At 49.6% G+C, this 22,917-nt stretch overlaps 1 protein-coding gene across 1 annotated transcript in view; it reads right to left on the bottom strand.

Moving 5' to 3' along the window:
* Nucleotides 1-533: 533 nt before the first annotated feature.
* Nucleotides 534-22,917, bottom strand: part of LOC117338975 (formin-like protein 20) — an 80,513-nt gene continuing 58,129 nt past the window's right edge. The window contains exons 3-4 of the mRNA XM_033900340.1: nt 2,137-3,879; nt 534-1,964 (exon numbers count right to left, since the gene is read on the bottom strand). Of these exons, the coding sequence (XP_033756231.1) occupies nt 534-1,964; nt 2,137-3,879 (3,174 nt within the window). The remainder of the gene's footprint in view (nt 1,965-2,136; nt 3,880-22,917) is intronic.

The raw sequence follows: 22,917 nt of genomic DNA, 5'->3' as shown, positions 1-22,917 counted from the left end.
CTACCCCTCCCTTCTCACTCTTCTCCTTTTGACACATGAGATCTATAATTGGTTGTGTTGGTAGATGACTATACCCATCAATGGAGCGTGCAAGAAAAAAACACTAATACCAAACATGACCCGTGTTCCATCTAAGAACAGCCATTATGTGCGTGTTTAGGGCCATGTACACCGTATCTGTGGTGTCTTGGAAAATTATCTTCGGAAACAATTATTGATTGTGAAGAATTATAAAGCATCTGAAACCACATATCGGTGTTAGGCGTGGGTGGGGATGAGCTTATCTATTATGCGTGGGAGGATTTTAGGCACTACTAACGGGGGGATAGGGCTGCTCTTCAGTAAAACACGCGTGCGCCATCGCCTTTCTCTAAGAACAACACGGTCCCCAGGCGTCGGGGGAGGTTACACGCGTGGGTGGAGAATCGGTTTGTCATGATATAACCATATGTGTGTATCATAGGATATGTACTTAAAACAAAACATATTTCAAGTCAAGTAAACATACAATGTAGGAAGCTGTCACGGAATGGTTAGAGAGCAAGACTGCTGGCAAGTGGAGGTTTGGGAGTAAAGCCTGCTGGCAGGGGAAGGTTTGGGAGTAAAGCCTGCTGCCAGGGGAAGGTTTGGGAGTAAAGCCTGCTGCCAGGGGAAGGTTTGGGAGTAAAGCCTGCTGGCGGGGGAAGGTTTGGGAGTAAAGCCTGTTGGCGGGGGAAGGTTTGTGAGTAAAGCCTGCTGGCAGGGGGTGGTTTGGGAGTAAAGCCTGCTGCCAGGGGAAGGTTTGGGAGTAAAGTCTGCTGGCGGGGGAAGGTTTGGGAGTAAAGTCTGCTGGCAAGTGGAGGTTTGGGAGTAAAGCCTGCTGCTAGGGGAAGGTTTGGGAGTAAAGCCTGCTGCCAGGGGAAGGTTTGGGAGTAAAGTCTGCTGGCGGGGGAAGGTTTGGGAGTAAAGTCTGCTGGCAAGTGGAGGTTCGGGAGTAAAGCCTGCTGGTAGGGGAAGGTTTGGGAGTAAAGCCTGCTGGCAGGGGGAAGGTTCGGGAGTAAAGCCTGCTGGCGGGGGAAGGTTCGGGAGTAAAGCCTGCTGGCGGGGGAAGGTTCGGGAGTAAAGCCTGCTGGCAGGGGAAGGTTTGGGAGTAAAGCCTGCTGCCAGGGGAAGGTTTGGGAGTAAAGCCTGCTGCCAGGGGAAGGTTTGGGAGTAAAGCCTGCTGGCGGTGAAAGGTTCGGGTGTAAAACTTGCTGCCAGGGGAAGGTTTGGGAGTAAAGCCTGATGGCGGGGGAAGGTTTGTGAGTAAAGCCTGCTGGCGGGGGAAGGTTTTGGAGTAAAGCCTGCTGGTAGGGGAAGGTTTGGGAGTAAAGCCTGCTGGCGGGGGAAGGTTTGGGAGTAAAGCCTGCTGATAGGGGAAGGTTTTGGAGAAAAGCCTGCTGGCGGAGGAAGGTTTGGGAGTAAAGCCTGCTGGCGGGGGAAGGTTTGTGAGTAAAGCCTGCTGGCAGGGGAAGGTTCGGGAGTAAAGCCTGCTGGTAGGGGAAGGTTTGGGAGTAAAGCCTGCTGGCAGGGGAAGGTCCGGGAGTAAAGCCTGCTGGCAGGGGAAGGTTCAGGAGTAAAGCTTGCTGGAGGTGAAAGGTTCGGGAGTAAAGCCTGCTGCCAGGGGGTGGTTTGGGAGTAAAGCCTGCTGACGGGGGAAGGTTCGGGAGTAAAGCCTGCTGGCAGGGGAAGGTTCGGGAGTAAAGCCTGCTGGCAGGGGAGGTCAGGGAGTAAAGCCTGCTGGCAGGGGAAGGTTCAGGAGTAAAGCTTGCTGGGCCAGGGGAAAGGTTCAGGAGGTAAAGTAGTAAAGCGCTGGAGGTGAATGAAAGGTTCTGGGAGTAGTGGTTAAAGCCTGCTGCCCAGGGGGCTTGGTTTGGGAGTAAAGCCTGCTGACGGGGGAAGGTTCGGGAGTAGTAAAGCTGCTGGCGGTAAAAGTCGGGTGTGTGCTGTTTAATGTTGTGTGTCTTGTCTGTAAAGCTTGCTGGAGGTGAAAGGTTCGGGAGTTAAAGCATGCTGCCAGGGCGGTGGGTTGGGATAGTAAGGTTAGTAAAGCTCGACGGGGGAAAGGTCGGGAAGTAGTAAAGTAAAGCCTGCGGCGGGGAAGGTTCGGGGTGTAACAGATTGCTGGAGGTGAAAGGTTCGGGTAAGTAAAGCCTGCTGCCAGGGGGGTGGTTTGGGAGAAGTGTTTAAAGACTGCGACGGGGGAAGGGGCGGGAGTAAAGCCTGATGGCGGGCGGAATGTTTGTGAGTTAAAAGACTGCTGCCAGGGGATAGGTTTGTGGAGTTTAAAGCCTGCGCCAGGGGGTGTGGTTCTGGGAGGAGGTAGTGTAAAGCCTGCTGGTTAGGGGAAGGTTCGGGAGAGGTTAGCCTGCTGGCGGGGAAGGTTTGGTGGAGTAAAGCTGTGCCAGGGGAAGGTTTGTGAGTAAAGCCTGCTGCCAGGGGGTGGTTTGGGAGTAAAGCCTGCTGGTAGGGGAAGGTTCGGGAGTAAAGCCTGCTGGCGGGGGAAGGTTTGTGAGTAAAGCCTGCTGCCAGGGGAAGGTTTGTGAGTAAAGCCTGCTGCCAGGGGGTGGTTTGGGAGTAAAGCCTGCTGGCGGGGGAAGGTTTGGGAGTAAAGCCTGCTGGTAGGGGAAGGTTTGGTGAGTAAAGCCTGCTGCCAGGGGGTGGTTTGGGAGTAAAGCCTGCTGGCGGGGGAAGGTTTGGGAGTAAAGCCTGCTGGCAAGGGGGAAGGTTCGGGAGTAAAGCCTGCTGGCGGGGGAAGGTTCGGGAGTAAAGCCTGCTGGCGGGGGAAGGTTTCGGGAGTAAAGCCTGCTGGCGGGGGAAGGTTTGGGAGTAAAGCCTGCTGGCAGGGGAAGGTTCGGGAGTAAAGCCTGCTGGCGGGGGAAGGTTCGGGAGTAAAGCCTGCTGGCGGGGGAAGGTTCGGGAGTAAAGCCTGCTGGTAGGGGAAGGTTCGGGAGTAAAGCCTGCTGGCGGTGAAAGGTTCGGGTGTAAAGCTTGCTGGAGGTGAAAGGTTCGGGAGTAAAGCCTGCTGCCAGGGGGTGGTTTGGGAGTAAAGCCTGCTGACGGGGGAAGGTTCGGGAGTAAAGCCTGCTGGCGGGGGAAGGTTTGTGAGTAAAGCCTGCTGCCAGGGGAAGGTTTGTGAGTAAAGCCTGTTGCCAGGGGGTGGTTAGGGAGTAAAGCCTGCTGGTAGGGGAAGGTTCGGGAGTAAAGCCTGCTGGCGGGGGAAGGTTTGGGAGTAAAGCCTGCTGGCAGGGGAAGGTTCGGGAGTAAAGCCTGCTGGCGGGGGAAGGTTCGGGAGTAAAGCCTGCTGGCAGGGGAAGGTTCGGGAGTAAAGCCTGCTGGTAGGGGAAGGTTTGGGAGTAAAGCCTGCTGGCAGGGGAAGGTTCGGGAGTAAAGCCTGCTGGCAGGGGAAGGTTCGGCAGTAAAGCCTGCTGGCGGTGAAAGGTTCGGGTGTAAAGCTTGCTGGAGGTGAAAGGTTCGGGAGTAAAGCCTGCTGCCAGGGGGTGGTTTGGGAGTAAAGCCTGCTGACGGGGGAAGGTTCGGGAGTAAAGCCTGCTGGCGGGGGAAGGTTTGTGAGTAAAGCCTGCTGCCAGGGGAAGGTTTGTGAGTAAAGCCTGTTGCCAGGGGGTGGTTAGGGAGTAAAGCCTGCTGGTAGGGGAAGGTTCGGGAGTAAAGCCTGCTGGCGGGGGAAGGTTTGGGAGTAAAGCCTGCTGGCAGGGGAAGGTTCGGGAGTAAAGCCTGCTGGCGGGGGAAGGTTCGGGAGTAAAGCCTGCTGGCAGGGGAAGGTTCGGGAGTAAAGCCTGCTGGCAGGGGAAGGTTCGGCAGTAAAGCCTGCTGGCGGTGAAAGGGGTTGGGGTAAACTTTCTGCAGGGGGTTTTGGGAAAAAACCTTTGGGGGGAAGGTTTGGGTAAATGTGGCGGGGGGGGGGGGGGGTTGGATTTAAGCCTTTGGGGAAGGTTTGGGGAGTTTTAATTGGGGGGGATTTTTGGGGGAAAGTGGTGGGGAAAATTTGGAGAAAGGGGGCCCGGGGTTCCTGGGCGGGGGGTGGTTTTTGGGGTTAAAGGGCCCGCTGGCAGGGGAAGGGGCGGGGAAAACCTGTGGGGGGGGGTTTGGGAAAGTAAGGTGGGGGGGGGGGGGTAAAACCTTTGAGGGGGAAGGTCCCGGGGAAAACTGTGGGGGGAAAAATTTGGAAAACCGGGCCGGGGGTGGGTAAAGTGGGGTAAATTTTTTTGGGAGGGTTTGGGGGGGGGGTGGGGAAAATTTGGGGGGGCGGGGGGGGAAAGGCGGGGGGGGGGGGGGGGTGGGGGAAAGGGGGTTGGGGGAAAGCCCGGGTAGGGGGGGTTTGGGGGGAAAAACCTTTTCGGGGGGGAAGGTTTGGGAAAAAGGCCGGCGGGGAAGGGGGGGGAAAAAAAATGCTGCCCGGGGGGGGGGGATCTTTGGGGGGGGAAGGGTAGTAAAACCTGCCGGGGGGGGGGTTTTGGGGGGTAAAACCCGGGGGGGGGGAAAGGGTTTTGGGAAAAAGGCTGCCAGGGGGTTTGGGGTTTAAAATGCTGCCGGGGGGGTTTGGGAAAGGAAAGGTGGGAAAGGGGGGGGAAGGTTTTGGGGGGTAAAGCCCGTGGGGGGGGGTTGGGGGGGAAGGGGGGGGGGGGTTTTTAACCCGCGGGGGAAGGTTTTTTGGGGAAAACCCGGGGGGGAAGGGGGGGAGTAAAGCCCTGGTAGGGGAAGGTTGGAGAAAAAAAGGGGGGGGGGGGGGGGGGGGGGGGGGGGTTTTTTAAAGGGCCGTGGGGGAAAAGGGGGGGTAAAGCTTTCGGGTGGGAAGGGGGGGGTAAAACCTGGGGCCGGGGGGGTTGGGAATGCGGGGGGGGGGGGAGTAAAGCCTGCTGGGGGGGGGGGTAAATCGTGAGGGGAAGGTTTGGAGTAAACCGGGGGGTTGGGGGAAAAGCCTGGGGGGGGGGGGTGATGGGGGGGGGAAAAATTGTGAGTAAGCCTGCTGCCCGGGGGGGGTTTTTGAGTAAAGGCGGGGGTTTTTTTGGGGGTGGGGGGGGGGGGGTTGGGGAAAAAAAGTGGGGAAGGTTTTTGGGGGTAAAGCCCCCGGCAGGGGGGGGGGGGGGGTAAAGCTGCGGGGGGGAAGGGGGGAAAACCTGTGGAAAGGGGAAAGGGTTGGGAGTAAAACCCGGGCGGGGGGGTTTTGGGGGTAAAGCCCGCTGGCGGGGGGGAAGTTTGGGGGGGGGGGTGGGGGGGGGGGTTTGGGGAAAAACTGTGGGGGGGGTTTGGGAAGGGGGGGGTCGGGGGGGGGGTTTGGGGGGGGGGGAAGGTTGGGGTTTAAAAGGGGGGGGAAGGGGGGAGTTTTAAAAAAAAGGTGGGGGGGAAGGGGGGAAAAAAGGGGGGGGGGGGTTTGGGTGTGGGGGGGGTGGGCCCCTTTGGGGGGGGGTTTTGGGGGAAACTGTGGGGGGAAGGTTTGGGAAAGGGGGGGGGGGGGTTTTTGGGGAAAAATGCGGTGGGGGGTTGGGGAAACTGTGGGGGGGAAGGGTTTTGGGGGTAAAAAGGGGGGGTTTTGGAGAAAAACCTGGGCGGGGAAAGGTTTGGGAAATAAAGCCTGTGGGGGGGAAGGTTTTTGGGTAAACCGCGGCGGGGGAAGTTGGGGTTAAAAGCTTTGGAGGGAAGGTTTGGGGGGAAAAATGGGCGGGGGGAAGGGGGGAGAAAAGGCTGGGGGGGGGGGTGGGTTGGGGGGGGGGGGGTTTAGAAAAGGGTGGTGAAAGGTTGGGGGGGAAAGCCCGTTTCCGGGGGGGTTTAGGCCCGGGGGGGGGGGTTGGGAGTAAAGCTGTGGGGGGGAAGGTTTTGGGGGGAAAACCTGTGCCCGGGGGGTTTGGAGTTTAAAAACCCGCGCCGGGGGTGGGGGTGGGGGGGGTGTGGCGGGGGGAAGGTTGGATAAAAACTGTGGCGGGGGGTTTGGAGTAAAACCTTGGGGGAAGGTTGGGGTTTTAAAGCCTGCTCGGGGGGGTTTGGGAGTAAAGCCTGGGCGGGGGAAGGTTGGGGGAAAAGGGGGGGGGGAGGGGAATGGGGGAAAGTGGGGGGGGGGTTTGGGAAAAAACCCGGGGGGGGGGTGGGGGGCGGGGGGGGGGGGAAGGGGGGGGGGGGGGGGTAAAACCGCTGGGGGGGGGGAAAAATTTTTGGGGGGCCGGGCGGGGGAAGGTTTTGGGGGCCCGGGGGGGGAGGGGGGGGGGGTTTGGGGAAAAAGGGGGGGGGGGTTGGGGAAAATTGGGGGAAAAATTGGGGGGGGGGGAGGTTGGGGAAAAATGGGGCGGGGAAGGTTGGAGTAAAGCCTGGGGAAAAGGGGGGGGGGAGTAAAGCCTTTGGGGGGGGAAGGTTTGGGAGTAAAACCTGCCGGGGGGGAAAAGGTGGGGTAAAACTGCTGGGGGGGGGGAGGGAAAAGGGGGGGAAAGTTGGGGGGGAAAAATTTGGGGGGGTTTTTTTTTTAAGGGGGGTTGGGGGGGGGGAAGGGGGGGGGCCGGGGGGGGGGGTTTGGGTCCCGGGGGGGTTTTGGGGGGAAAGCCCTTTGGGGAGGAAGGTTTGGGAAAAAAGCCGGGGCGGGGGGGGTTTTGGGGTAAAACCTGCTGGCGGGGAAGGTCGGGGAAAAACCCGTGGGGGGAAGGTTTGGGAGTAAAACCGTGGCAGGGGAAGGTTGGGTAAAGCCGTGCCAGGGGGGGGAAGGGGGGAAAAACCTTTCGGGGGGGGTTTGGGGGTAAAAGCCCGGGGGGGGGGGGGGGAAAGGCCCGTCCGGGGGGGTTTTTGGGGGTAAAGGGGGGGGGGGAAGGTTGGGGAGTAAAGCCTGCGGGGGGGGAAGGTTTGGGGGTAAAACCCCCGAGGGGAAGGGTTTTTAAAGGCCCGCGGGGGGGGTTTTGGGGGAAGGGGCGGGGGGAAAGGGTTTGGGAAAAAAGGGGTGGGGGGGGGTAAAAGGGTGGGAGGGGAAGGGGTTGGGGAAAGGTGCCGCTGGTGGGGAAATTGGGGGGAAAACCTGGGCGGGGAAGGTTTGGGGGAAAAGGGGGTAGGGGAAGGTTGGGAGGAAAACCCGCTGGCGGGGGGTTGGGGGGGGAAAACTTTGGGGAAATAAAGGTTGGGGGGAAACCCGCTCCGGGGGGGTTTGGGGTAAAGCCTTGAGGGGGGAAGGGGGAGAAAGGCGGGGGGGGGGTTTGGAGAAAAACCGGGGCCGGGGGGTTTTTGAGTAAAACCCGCTGCCGGGGGGGGTTTTGGGGAGTGGGGGGGGGGTTTAGGGGGGGGGGGGGTTTTGGGGCGCGGGGGGGTTTTTTGGGGGAAAGGCCTTTCGCCGGGGGGGGTTTGGGGGAAAGCCTGCTGGGGGGGAAATTTTTGGGGGTAAAGCCCGTGGGGGGGGTTGTAGTAAAGCCTGCTGGCGGGGGAAAGGGTTTTTGGGAAAAAAGGGGGGGGGGGGGGGGAAATAAAAAGGGGGGGGGAAAGGTTGGGGGGTTTTTTAATTTTGGGGGGGTTGGGTGTGGGGGGGGGAAAATTGGGGGCCGGGGGGGGTGGTTGGGGAAAGGGGACGGGGGGGGGGGTGGGGGGGAAAGGGGGGAAGGTTGGGGAGAAAGCCTGTGCCCGGGGGGGTTTGGGGGTAAAGCCTGTGGGGGGGGGGGGAAACCGCTGGGGGGGGGGTTTTTGGGGTAACCCCCCCGGCCGGGGGGTTGGAGTAACCTTTCGAGGGGGGGGGGAGTAAACCGGGGGGGAAGGGTTTAAAAGGTGGGGGGGGGGGGTTTTGTTTAAACCGGCGGGGAAAGGGTTTTAGTAAAAGCTTGGGGGGGGGTGGGGTAAACTGGGCGGGGGGGGGGGAGAAACCCGGGGGGGGGGAAAGGGTTTGGGAGAAAGCCCGCTGGGGGGAAGGTTTTTGGGGTAAAGCTGGGGGGGGGGAAAAGGGGGGGGAAATTTTGGGGTTGGGAGGGGAAGGTTGGAAAACCGTGGGGGGGAAGGTTTTGGAGAAAGCGCCGGGGGGGGGGTTTGTGGAAACCCCGGGGGGGGGTTTGGGAGTAAAGCCGGGGGGGGGGGGGGGAAAAAAAGCCCCCTGGGGGGAAAGGGTTTTGGGGAAACCCGCCCGGGGGGGGGTTTGGGGGTTTTAAGGGTGGGGGGAAAGGGTTTTGGAGTAAAGGGGGGGGGGGGGGGGGGGGGGGGGGGGGGGGGGGGGGGGGGAGGGGGGGGGGGGGGGGGGTGGGGGGGGGGGGGGGGGGGGGGGGGGGGGGGGGGGGGTGGAGCGAATAGGGGGAGGGGGGGGGGGTTTTGGGGGAAATAAACCTGGGGGGGAAGGTTTGGGTAAAGCCCTCCCGGGGAAGGTTTGGAGTAAAGCCCTGAGGGGGGTTGGGAGTAAACCGTGGGGGGGAAGGTTGGGAGTAAAAACCTTTTGGGGGGGAAAGGGTTTTAAACCCGCTGCGGGGGAAGGTTGGGGAAAAATTGGGGGGGGGGGGTGGGGGGGGAAAGGGGGTAAAAGGGGGCCGGGGGAAAGGGTTGGGAGGTAAAGGGGGGGGGTGGGGAAAAGGTTGGGGGTTTTGGGGGTGGGGGGGTTGGGGGTAAAGCTGCTGGGGGGAAAAGGGTTTGGGGGTAAAAACCCGCTGCCGGGGTGGTTGGGGGGGGGGGAAAATGGGGGGGAAGGTTGGGGGAAAGCCTGGGGGGGGGGAGGTTTTTTTTAGTAAAGCCTTTGCCGGGGGAAGGGGGAAATTGCCGGGGGGGGAAAGTTGGGAGTAAAGCCTTTGGGGGGGGGGGGGATTTAAACGTGGGGGGAGGTCGGGAGTTTAAAAAAATTTTGGGGGGGAAAGGGGGGTAAAGCCTTGGGGGGGAAGGTTTGGGGGTAAAACCTGGGGAGGGGAGGTTTGGGAGGGGAAAGCCGCGCCGGGGGGAAAGGTTTGGAAAAAGCTGCGCCGGGGAAAAATTTTTGGGGTTGGGGGGGGGGGGGTTTAAAAAAGTGCCCGGGGAAGGTTTGGGATAAAACCTTGGGGGGGAAGGTTTGGAAAACCCCGGGGGGGGGTTTTTCCCTTTGGGGTTTGGGGTTTTTAAAGCTTGGGGGGGAAAGTTTGGGGGGGGAAGCCGCTGGGGGAAGGTTTTGGGGGAAAAAAAAGGCGCGGCGGGGGAAAATTGGGAGAAGTGCGGGGGGGGGGTGTAAAAAGGGGGGGGGGGGGTAAAAGGGTGGGGGGAAGGTTTGGGTAAAATGCGGCAGGGGAGGTTCGGAGTAAAGCCCTGGCGGGAAAGGTTTAAAAGGGGAAAACCTGGGGGGGATTGGGGGAAAAATTTGGGGGGGGGTTTTGGGTAAACCCCGGGGGGGGGGGTGGTTTGGGGGAAAGCCCGCGGGGGGGTTTTGGGAAAAAGCCGGGGCCCGGGGGGGGGGGTTTTTTTTGGTAAACCCGGGGGGGAAGGTTTTGGGAAAATGTGAGGGGGGGTTGTGTCGCGGGGGGGGGAAGGTTTTGGGGGGAAAGGGGGGGGGGGGGGGGGTGGGTGCGCGGGGGGGGGAATTGTGAGTAAAAAGGGGCCCGGGGGTTTGGAGAAAGCCCTGGAGGGGAAGGGTTTGGGGGAAACCCGAAAGGGGGGAAGGTTTAAACCCGGGGGGGGAAGGTTTGTGAGTAAACCCTTTCCGGGGAAGGTTTGGGGAAAAAAAATGGGGGGGGTTGGGAGAAAGCTGCTGGCGGGGAGGTTTGGAGTAAACCGCGGTGGGAAGGTTGGGGAAAAAAGCTGGCGGGAAAGGGTTGGGTTTAAAATTTCGGAAAGGGAAAAAGGGTTGGGAGTAAAGTTGGGGGGGGGGGGGGGAAAAAAAAAAACGCTGGGGGGAAGGGTTGGGGTAAAGCTGTGGGGGGGGGGGGGAAAAAACCGGGCGGGGAAGGTTGGGAAATAAACCCCGCGGGGGGGAAGGGGGAAAAAGGGGGGGGGGGGGAATTTTTTTGGGGGGTGGGAGTAAAGTGGAAAAGGGGTTAGGGTTTTGGGGGGGCGGGGGAAGGTTTTGGAAAACGGCGGGGGGGGAAGGGGGGAAAAATTTTGGGGGGGAAAAGGGGGGAAAAAAAGGGGAAAAAAGGGGGGTAAAGGTGGGGGGGGAAAAGGTTTGGGATAAAGCCTGGGGGGGGAAGGGGGAGTTTAAAAAAAGGGGGGGGGGTTTTGGGAGTAAAGCCTGGGGGGGGGGGGGAAGTTAAAAGGGGGGGGGAGGGGGGTTTTTTTTTTGGGGGGGGGAAGGGGTTTTTTTTGAAACTTCGGCGGGGAAAGGGTTGGGGGTAAAACCCCCCTGGCGGGGGGGTTTTTTTAAAACCCAGGGGGAAAGGGGGGAAAATTGGGGGAGGGGGGGAGTAAGCCTGCGGCGGGGGGGGGGTAAAAAAGGGGGGGGGGTTTGGGAGGGGGGAGGGAAGTTGGGGAAAAATGCGGCAGGGGGGGTCCGGGGGTAATCGGAGGGGGGTTGGAAATAAAGTTTTTGGCGGGGAAGGTTTGGGAAAGTTTGGGGCCGGGGGGGGGTTTGGGGAGAAAGCTGCCGGGGGGAAAGGGTTGGGAAAAAATGTGGCGTAAAAGGTCGGGTTTGAAAACTGGTGGGGGGAAAGGTTGGGGTAAACCCCGTGGGGGGGGTTTGGGGAAAGCCTGGGGGGGGGGGGGTAAAGCCTGTGCCGGGGGGGGGTTTTTTTTAAAATGCTGGCGGGGGGTTTTTTGGGGTAAAGCTGCTTGAGGGGGGGTTTGGGAGTAAAGCCTGTGGGGGGGGGTTGGGGGTAAAGCCTGTGGGGGGGAAGGTTGTGAAAAACCCTTTCCGGGGGAAGGGTTTTTGAGTAAGCCTTTGCCAGGGGGTTTTTGGGGGGTAAAGCCTGCTGGCGGGGGGGTTTGGGAGTAAAACTGTGGGGGAAGTTGGGGGGGGGAAAGCTGTGGGGGGGGAAGGTTTGGGAAAACCCGGGGGGGGGGGGGGGTCCCAGGCGGGAAAATTTTAAAGCCTGTGCCGGGGAAAATTTTTGGGGTCCCCGGGGGGGTTTGGTAAAGCCTTGGGCGGGGGAAGGTTTGGGGGGCGTGGGGGGGAAAATTCGGGGGGGTTAAAAACCCGGGGGGGGGGTTGGGGGGGGGGGGGGAAAAGGGTTTTTTGGGGGAAAACCCCGGGGGGGGAAGGTTTTGAAAACGCGGGGAAAGGGGGGGGAAGGTTTTTTTGGGGGGCGGGGGTCGGGAGTAAAGTGCTGGCGGGGGAAGGTTTGAGAAAGGGGGGGGGGGGGGGGTTTGGGAGAAAACCTGCTTGAAGGGGGGGTTTTTAAAACTTCGGGGGGAAGGTTTGGGAAAAAGCCGGGGGGGGGGAAGGTTTTTTCCGTCCCGGGGGGGGGAGAAAGCCGTGGAGGGGGGTTTGTGAGTAAAGCCGCGGCGGGGAAGGTTGGGGGGTAAAAGGTTTAAATTTAAAAAAACCGTGGAGGGGGAAAGGGTTGGGGGGGGGGGCGGGCCGGGGGGGTGGGGAAAGCCCTTTGGGAGGGGAAAGGTTCGGAGTAAAGCTTGGGGGGGGGGGGGTTTGGAGTAAAAAACCCCGGGGGGGTTTGGAGTAAAGGCCCGGGGGGGGAAGGCGGGGTGAAAACTTGGGGGGAAAAAACGGGGAAAGGGGGGGGGGGAAAAGGGTTTGGGGTAAAGCCTTCCGGGGGTGGTTTGGGGGAAAGCCGTTTGGGGGGGGGTTTGGGAAAGCTGGGGGGGGAAGGTTTGAGAAAAACCCCGGGGAAGGTTTTTGGGTAAAGCCTCCGGGGGGGGGGGGAAATGCTGGGGGGGGGGTTGGGGTAAAATGGGGCGGGGGGGGGGGTTTTAAATTTTGGGGGGGGGGTGTGCCCGGGGGGGGGTTTGGGGGAAAGCGGGCGGGGGAAGGGTTTTTGGGGTTGGGGGGGGGGTTTTGGGGTGGGGGGGGGGGGAAAAGGGTGGGAGGGAAGGGTTTTGGAAAGTTTGGGGGGGGAAAGGTTTGGAGTAAAGGGGGGGGGGGGTAAAAATGTCCCGGGGGGGTTTGGGGTAAAAAAAGGGCCGGGGGGGGGAAAAATTGGGGTTAAAATGGGGGGGGGTTGGGGGGGGAAGGGGGGGGGGGGTTTTTTTTGTAAAGCCCCGGGGGGGGGGGGGGGAAACCGTGGGGGGGGGGGTGGGTGGGGGGGGGGAAGGTGTGAGGCTGGGGGGGAGGGGAAAAAAGCTGTGGCGGGGGGTCGGGGTAAAAGTGGCGGGGGGAAGGGTTCGGAAAGTCCCCCCCGGGGGGGGGGAAAAAGGCGGGGGGAAAAACCCGGGGGCGGGGGAAGGGGTTTGGGAAAATTCCCCCCAAGTTTAAAACCTTTCCCGGGGGGGTTGGGTAAACCTTGGGGGGGGGAAGGTTGGGGGAAAACCCCTTCGGGGGGTTTTGGGGAAAGGGGGGCCCGGGGGGTTTTTGGGAAACTGTGCCCGGGGGGTTTGGGGAAAACTTGGGGGGGGGTTTGGAGTAAGCTGCCCGGGGGGGGGTTTTTGGAGTAAACCGTCCCGGGGGGGTTTTTAAAACCTTGGGGCCCGGGGGGTTTTTTGGGGTAATGTGGGGGGGGGAAGGGGGAAAGGGTTGGGAGGGGAAAATTTTTGGGAAAATTTGGGGGGGGGGAAAATAAACCTGCGGCGGGGGAGGTTTGGGAAAACCCGGGGGGGAATTGGATAAGCCTGAGGGGGAAGGTTGGGTAATGTTGCCCGGGGGGTTTGGGGGAACCTTGGGGGGGGGGGTTTAGGGAAAGGCTGGTGGGGGGGGGAAAAAAAGCCGGGGTCGGGGGAAGGGGGTTAAAAACCCTTTCAGGGGGGGGGGAATAAGCCTGCGGGGGGGGGGGTTGGGGGGGGAAGGTTTTTGGTAAAGATTGGGGGGGGGGGGGAGAAAGCGCTCGGGGAAAGGTTTTTGGGGGCCGGGGGGGAAGGTTTTGGTTGTGTGGGGAAGGGGGGAACGTGGCGGGGGGTTGGGAAAGGGGGGGGGGGAAGGTTGGGGTAAAGCCGTGGAGGGAAGGGGGAAAAACTGAGAAGGAAGGGGGGGGGGGGGAAAAATGGGGGGGGGGAAGGGGGAAAAAGGTGGGGGGAAGGTTGGGTTTAAAAGGGGGGGGAAAGGCGGGAAGTTGCCCGCGGGGGGGGGTTGGGGAAAAGGGGCAGGGGGGGTTGGAATAAAGGGGGGAAGGTTGGGGGTTTTTGGGGAAAAATTTTTAGGGGGGGGGAAGGGGGAAAAAGGGGGGGGGGAGAAGCCGGGGGGGGGGGGGTAATTTAGGAGTATATCAAGCTTGGGATAGAATGATTGGGGATAAAGAATGATGATAATGTAAGGAATTGGAGTAAAGCATACTGGGAAGGAAAGGTTTTGGAGGGAAAATGCTGGGAAGATTTTGAGTGCAACGACAAACCATGAATGTACGCCTGTTCGTGGGTTAGTGGTCAAATCCGTGCTTGACTTTGATCACTGTAGATAAATGTTTAGAAAAGGTAAGGACTGGGTCAATGTCAGACAGATACATTTGGTAAGGCCATAGCCGGGCACCGAATGGTAAGGGTTGGGGGCAGAGACGGGACGATTTGGGTCAGAGACGAGAAGGGCTGGAGTCAGCGACGGGAACAGATGATGTCCGAGGCAGAAATGTTTGGAGTCAGAGACGGGAAGGGTTAGGCTCAGAGACAGGATAGGTAGGGGTCAGAGACGGAAAAGACTGTATAAGACGGGAAGGGTTGGGGTCGGAGACGGGTAGGTTGGGGTCGGAAACGGAAAAGGCTGGAGTCAGAGTCGGGAAGGTTGGGGTCAAAGAAGGGAAGGTTGGAGTCAGAGACGGGAAGGTTGCGGGTCAAGACGGGAAGGCTGGAGTCACGGGAAGGTTGTGGTCAAAGACGGGAAGGTTGTAATCAGAGACGGGAAGGTTGGGGTCAAAGACGGGAAGGTTTGGGTCAAAGGCGGAAAATGTTTGGGTCAGAGACGGGAAGGTTGGGATCAGAGACGGAAAAGGTTGGGGTAAACGACAGGAAGGGTTGTGGTCAGAGACGCGTAGGTTAGGGCCAGAGACGGGAAGGTTGGAGTCAGAGACGAGGAGGTTGGGATCAGAGACGGGAAGGTTGGTGTCAACGGCGGGAAGGGTTGGGGTCAGAGACGAGTAGGTTGGGGCCGGAGACGGAAAAGCTTTCGGTCAGAGACGAGAGCTGGGATCACAGACGAGGAGGTTGGTGTCAGAGACGGGAAGGTTGGAGTCAGAGACGGGGAGGTCGGGATCAGAGACGGGAAGGTTGGGGTCAGAGACGGAAAAGGTTGGTGTCAACGACGGGAAGGGTTAGGGTCAGAGACGGGTAGGTTGGGGCCGGAGACGGAAAAGTTTTCGTTCAGAGACGAGAGCTGGGATCACAGACGGGAAATTTTGGGTCAGAGATCGGGAAGAACTGGGGTCAGAAACGGGAAGGGTTTAGGTAGTAAAATATTTTGGAAATATGTCTTCTAGTACGCTTGCGTATTGAGGTTAAACGTATGACTACTTCCCTTTAAACTTATTAATGTTTAAATAGATTTTTTTTTATCCGTTACACACCTTAATTTGTACTGTAGTATGATGTTGAGATATTCACGTTCTTAATCAATAAGCATGATATTTTAAAGCCTCCCCCATTTCACTCGGCTTTGTTTCGGGTGTGTCTCGAGGGTACTGTTTCGTCACACCCAAGCCCCGCCCTGATGTACGCCCCGGTCAACCACCCATTGTTCGTGATGTATCTGCTGTATATCATCAAACTGTCGGCACGATGCCTTCAGGAACTTACGGGTATCAAATGTTCTTACAAATGACAGATGTATCAGATATCAGTTTGTATTTCTTAATCTTACACAAGAAAAATACACAAGGCAACAGAGCCGGATTAATAGCACTAGAAAATTGTATATTTGCTATATTTAATACAATAGTCTGGGGCTTCAACGCCATCATTTTTGAAATTAAATATCTTTATGAAACTTTTATTTCCTCTAAGATTACGTTGAAAGCTGTGCGAGTTCCCTTCCACGATGACAGTTTTAATGACAAGGGTCAAATATGAGGTCAAATAGAGGCGGGGTCGTCACCCCTTCTCATGAATTAAACAACTCCATATATGGTAGTTTTACGGACTGTAAGGACACTGTTGGTACACAATTCGTAGGAAGTTAAACAGATGTCACCTCGGGCTCCACTGATGAAGACAACTCAGGGCAATTTATTGCCGATATTATTTTCAAAGTTGGTTTGAATGGAGTTTTTAGAGTCACGAAAGAGTTATGAGTCTACTAGCCAGTAAACTAAGAGAGCAAACTTATATTCAGCTGCATATCAACATATAAGGCGCGTTATAATCTTGGGTATACAAATACAGGAGGCAAATAAAACGGATATTTTTAAATCATTTCTATCGAATTGTTTACATATTGTAGCTCTATATATTTCTAAACGTGGACTTCACAGAAAGGCTAAAATGACAAGGTTATGGAGGTATAACACACACACAAAAACAAAAAATCGGAGTGTACTCTAAATAAACCGCGATGTTATAACGTAGTGTATAATGATTAAGGATTGCACAATATGACGTTTGTTTGCAAAGCTCTGGCATCTATATCGACCATAGACACCAAAAAAAGACAGTTTAATGCTTATATTTACATTCTCGACATATTCGTTTTGTTATTTTTGAAAATTAGAATTGAGTTAGCATAAAAAATGCCAATATTCAGCGATTTCGTCAATGGGGTTCGACAAATAGAACAGCCTATTTTTTCAAAATTCATTTGTCACGTGTAGATTGGCAAACAAAAAAGTGCATTGAAATAATACGAAAAAAACAAAGTATGTTCAATTATTTTAGATATTTGTGTAACAATATTGCATAAAATGTCTTTTTGATACTTTTATATTACATGTAACATAAAAAACGATTTACGTGAGTTAAAAATAGTTCTGGCAGGTGAATATATTCATGCGCGGTATGGATTGTTGTCACGTTTTGGGTGTCAATTATGGTCACATAGACTGCAAATCTTTTTACTAACTTTATATCGTGGTAAATGTAAATATTGATCTGTATTTTAATTAGACTGACTTCATAACGTAGTGTATAATGATGTTCTGTATTTTAATCAGATTGACGTTATAACGTAGTGTATAATGCTGATCTGTATTTCAATCAGACTGACGTAATAATGTAGTGTATAATGCTGATCTGTATTTCAATCAGACTGACGTAATAATGTAGTGTATAATGATGATCTGTATTTTAATCAGACTGACGTTATAACGTAGTGTATGATAATGACCCGTATTTTAATCAGACTGACGTTATAACGTAGTGTAAAATGATGATCTGTATTTTAATCAGACTGACGTTATAACGTAGTGTATAATGATGATCTGTATTTAATCAGACTGGCGTTATAACGTAGTGTATAATGATGATCTGTATTTTAATCAGACTGACGTTATAACGTAGTGTATAATGATGATCTGTATTTTAATCAGACTGACGTAATAATGTAGTGTATAATGATGATCTGTATGTTAATCAGACTGACGTTATAACGTAGTATATAATGATGATTTGTATTTTAATCAGACTGACGTTATAACGTAGTGTATAATGATGATCTGTATTTTAATCAGACTGACGTTATAACGTAGTGTATGATAATGATCCGTATTTTAATCAGATTGACGTTATAACGTAGTGTATAATGAGGATCGGTATTTTAATCAGACTGACGTTATAACGTAGTGTATAATGATGATCTGTATTTTAATCAGACTGACGTTATAACGTAATGTATAATGATGATCGGTATTTTAATCAGACTGACGTTGTAACGTTGTGTATAATGATGATCTGTATGTTAATCAGACTGACGTTATAACGTAGTGTATAATGATGATCGGTATTTTAATCAGACTGACGTTATAACGTAGTGTATAATGATGATCTGTATTTTAATCAGAGTGACGTTATAACGTAGTGTATATTGATGATCTGTATTTTAATCAGACTGATGTTATAACGTAGTGTATATTGATGATCTGTATTTTAATCAGAGTGACGTTATAACGTAGTGTATATTGATGATCGGTATTTTAATCAGACTGACGTTATAACGTAGTGTATAATGATGATCGGTATTTTAATCAGACTGACGTTATAACGTAGTGTATAATGATGATCTGTATTTTAATCAGACTGACGTTATAACGTAGTGTATAATGATGATCTGTATTTAATCAGACTGACGTTATAACGTAGTGTATAATGATGATCAGTATTTTAATCAGATTGACGTTATAACGTAGTGTATAATGATGATCTGTATTTTAATCAGACTGACGTAATAATGTAGTGTATAATGATGATCTGTATTTTAATCAGACTGACGTTATAACGTAGTGTATATTGATGATCTGTATTTTAATCAGACTGATGTTATAACGTAGTGTATATTGATGATCTGTATTTTAATCAGACTGACGTTATAACGTAGTGTATAATGATGATCTGTATTTAATCAGACTGACGTTATAACGTAGTGTATAATGATGATCTGTATTTTAATCAGAGTGACGTTATAACGTAGTGTATATTGATGATCTGTATTTTAATCAGACTGATGTTATAACGTAGTGTATATTGATGATCTGTATTTTAATCAGAGTGACGTTATAACGTAGTGTATATTGATGATCGGTATTTTAATCAGACTGACGTTATAACGTAGTGTATAATGATGATCGGTATTTTAATCAGACTGACGTTATAACGTAGTGTAAAATGATGATCTGTATTTTAATCAGACTGACGTTATAACGTAGTGTATAATGATGATCTGTATTTAATCAGACTGACGTTATAACGTAGTGTATAATGATGATCTGTATTTTAATCAGACTGACGTTATAACGTAGTGTATAATGATGATCGGTATTTTAATCAGACTGACGTTATAACGTAGTGTAAAATGATGATCTGTATTTTAATCAGACTGACGTTATAACGTAGTGTATAATGATGATCTGTATTTTAATCAGACTGACGTTATAACGTAGTGTATAATGATGATTTGTATTTTAATCAGACTGACGTTATAACGTAGTGTATGATGATGATCTGTATTTTAATCAGGTTGACGTTATAACGTAGTGTAAAATGATGATCTGTATTTTAATCAGACTGACGTTATAACGTAGTGTTTGATGATGATCTGTATTTTAATCAGACTGACGTTATAACGTAGTGTATAATGATGATCTGTATTTAATCAGACTGACGTTATAACGTAGTGTATGATGATGATCTGTATTTTAATCAGACTGACGTTATAACGTAGTGTATAATGATGATCTGTATTTAATCAGACTGACGTTATAACGTAGTGTATAATGATGATCTGTATTTTACTCAGACTGACGTTATAACGTAGTGTATAATGATGATCTGTATTTAATCAGACTGACGTTATAACGTAGTGTATAATGATGATCTGTATTTTAATTAGACTGACGTTATAACGTAGTGTATAATGATGATCTGTATTTTAATCAGACTGACGTTATAACGTAGTGTATAATGATGATCTGTATTTTAATCAGGTTGACGTTATAACGTGGTGTAGAATGATGATCTGTATTTTAATCAGACTGACATCATAACGTAGTGTATAATGACGATCTGTATTTTAATCAGACTGACATTATAACATAGTGTATATTGATGATCTGTATTTTAATCAGACTGACATTATAACGTAGTGTATATTGATGATCAGTATTTTAATCAGGTTGACGTTATAACGTAGTGTAAAATGATGATCTGTATTTTAATCAGACTGACGTTATAACGTAGTGTATGATGATGATCTGTATTTTAATCAGACTGACGTTATAACGTAGTGTATAATGATGATCTGTATTTAATCAGACTGACGTTATAACGTAGTGTATAATGATGATCTGTACTTTAATCAGACTGACGTTATAACGTGGTGTATAATGATGATCTGTATTTTAATCAGGTTGACGTTATAACGTAGTGTATAATGATGATCTGTACTTTAATCAGGTTGACGTTATAACGTAGTGTATAATGATGATCTGTACTTTAATCAGACTGACGTTATAACGTAGTGTATAATGATGATCTGTATTTTAATCAGACTGACGTTATAACGTGGTGTATATTGATGATCTGTATTTTAATCAGGTTGACGTTATAACGTAGTGTATAATGATGATCTGTATTTTAATCAGACTGACGTTATAACGTAGTGTATAATGATGATCTGTATTTTAATCAGACTGACGTTATAACGTGGTGTATAATGATGATCTGTATTTTAATCAGACTGACGTTATAACGTAGTGTATAATGATGATCTGTATTTTAATCAGGTTGACGTTATAACGTAGTGTATAATGATGATCTGTATTTTAATCAGACTGACGTTATAACGTAGTGTATAATGATGATCTGTATTTTAATCAGGTTGACGTTATAACGTGGTGTATAATGATGATCTGTATTTTAATCAGACTGACGTTATAACGTAGTGTATAATGATGATCTGTATTTTAATCAGACTGACGTTATAACGTAGTGTATGATGATGATCTGTATTTTAATCAGACTGACGTTATAACGTAGTGTATAATGATGATCTGTATTTTAATCAGACTGACGTTTTAACGTAGTGTATAATGATGATATGTATTTTAATCAGACCGACGTTATAACGTAGTGTATAATGATGATCTGTATTTTAATCAGACTGACGTTATAACGTAGTGTATAATGATGATCTGTATTTTAATCTGACTGACGTTATAACGTAGTGTATAATGATGATCTGTATTTTAATCAGACTGACGTTTTAACGTAGTGTATAATGATGATATGTATTTTAATCAGACCGACGTTATAACGTAGTGTATAATGATGATCTGTATTTTAATCAGACTGACGTTATAACGTAGTGTATAATGATGATCTGTATTTTAATCAGACTGACGTTATAACGTAGTGTATAATGATGATCTGTATTTTAATCTGACTGACGTTATAACGTAGTGTATAATGATGATATGTATTTTAATCTGACTGACGTTATAACGTAGTGTATAATGATGATCTGTATTTTAATCAGACTGACGTTATAACGTAGTGTATAATGATGATCTGTATTTTAATCAGACTGACGTTATAACGTGGTGTATAATGATGATCTGTATTTTAATCAGACTGACGTTATAACGTAGTGTATAATGATGATCTGTATTTTAATCAGACTGATGTTATAACGTAGTGTATAATGATGATCTGTATTTTAATCAGACTGACGTTATAACGTAGTGTATAATGATGATCTGTACTTTAATCAGACTGACGTTATAACATAGTGTATAATGATGATCTGTATTTTAATCAGGTTGACGTTATAACGTAGTGTATATTGATGATCTGTATTTTAATCAGACTGACGTTATAACGTAGTGTATAATGATGATCTGTATTTTAATCAGACTGACGTTATAACGCAGTGTATAATGATGATCTGTATTTTAATCAGACTGACGTTATAACGTAGTGTATAATGATGATCTGTATTTTAATCAGGTTGACGTTATAACGTAGTGTATAATGATGATCTGTATTTTAATCAGGTTGACGTTATAACGTAGTGTAGAATGATGATCTGTATTTTAATCAGACTGACGTTATAACGTAGTTTATAATGATGATCTGTATTTTAATCAGACTGACGTTATAACGTAATGTATAATGATGATCTGTACTTTAATCAGACTGACGTTATAACGTAGTGTATAATGATGATCTGTATTTTAATCAGACTGACGTTATAACGTAGTGTATAATGATGATCTGTATTTTAATCAGACTGACGTTATAACGTAGTGTATAATGATGATCTGTATTTTAATCAGACTGACGTTATAACGTAGTGTATAATGATGATCTGTATTTTAATCAGATTGACGTTATAACGTAGTGTATAATGATGATATGTATTTTAATCAGATTGACGTTATAACGTAGTGTATAATGATGATATGTATTTTAATCAGACTGACGTTATAACGTAGTGTATAATGATGATCTGTATTTTAATCAGACTGACGTTATAACGTAGTGTATAATGATGATCTGTATTTTAATCAGACTGACGTTATAACGTGGTGTATAATGATGATCTGTATTTTAATCAGACTGACGTTATAACGTAGTGTATAATGATGATCTGTATTTTAATCAGACTGATGTTATAACGTAGTGTATAATGATGATCTGTACTTTAATCAGACTGACGTTATAACATAGTGTATAATGATGATCTGTATTTTAATCAGACTGATGTTATAACGTAGTGTATAATGATGATCTGTACTTTAATCAGACTGACGTTATAACGTAGTGTATAATGATGATCTGTATTTTAATCAGGTTGACGTTATAACGTAGTGTATATTGATGATCTGTATTTTAATCAGACTGACGTTATAACGTAGTGTATAATGATGATCTGTATTTTAATCAGACTGACGTTATAACGCAGTGTATAATGATGATCTGTATTTTAATCAGACTGACGTTATAACGTAGTGTATAATGATGATCTGTATTTTAATCAGGTTGACGTTATAACGTAGTGTATAATGATGATCTGTATTTTAATCAGGTTGACGTTATAACGTAGTGTAGAATGATGATCTGTATTTTAATCAGACTGACGTTATAACGTAGTTTATAATGATGATCTGTATTTTAATCAGACTGACGTTATAACGTAATGTATAATGATGATCTGTACTTTAATCAGACTGACGTTATAACGTAGTGTATAATGATGATCTGTATTTTAATCAGACTGACGTTATAACGTAGTGTATAATGATGATCTGTATTTTAATCAGACTGACGTTATAACGTAGTGTATAATGATGATTTGTATTTTAATCAGATTGACGTTATAACGTAGTGTATAATGATGATATGTATTTTAATCAGATTGACGTTATAACGTAGTGTATAATGATGATATGTATTTTAATCAGACTGACGTTATAACGTAGTGTATAATGATGATCTGTATTTTAATCAGACTGACGTTATAACGTAGTGTATAATGATGATCTGTATTTTAATCAGACTGACGTTATAACGTAGCGTATGTAAAAATGGGTACCTAGATGAACTCGTTTCTGCTAGTATAGCTATTTTTATTGAAGGCAGACAATTGATATGGAGCTAAACTATATGCCGCAATATGGAGTTTCGTTTATTTAAGTACAGTCTCATTATAGATATAGTTTTTGAATTAGACAATTCCAGATCGTTCTAGACACTGGGAAGGTTTCTTTATGTTCAAGTGTGACGGTCTGGGTTCATAATGGGAGATTGACAGGAGTGCACTTGTTGACAAAACTCATCTACATTTGCACCTTTACATGGACGTTATAGATTAATGTCTGCGGTAAACGTCCCGGGCTTAGGTTAACACGGGGGAGTGGGAATTTAAACCCGCTTAGTATCATCAGGTTCAAGGAAGTGGATTTAAACTATAGTCGGTTTCTTTGACAGAATAGTTGTGGCTACGAGATTTAAATATGTTAAGGTCTCGGTGATCCTCTATGTAATATTAAACTAAACTTTGAGGAAATCTTGATAAATTTTAAGTGAAAAGCATTTTTTTCTTATTTATAAGTCCTTATATTCTATATGCTAAGACGCTCCTAAGTTCCTTAATTTCGCTATGGGAATATTCAGGAACATTTTTCATATGGGAAACTTGAGTTTTTAATAAACAATAGGAGTAAACCCATGATAAAGAAATAATTAACACCAACGAATGACAACCATAATATAGAAATAATTAACACCAACAAATGACACCCACGGTATATA

Source organism: Pecten maximus, chromosome 12 (assembly GCF_902652985.1).
Source record: "Pecten maximus chromosome 12, xPecMax1.1, whole genome shotgun sequence".
In the NCBI taxonomy this organism is placed as follows: Eukaryota; Metazoa; Mollusca; class Bivalvia; order Pectinida; family Pectinidae; genus Pecten; species Pecten maximus.
Note: the sequence above shows the minus strand (reverse complement) of the source record. Positions and strands in the feature narration are given on the sequence as shown.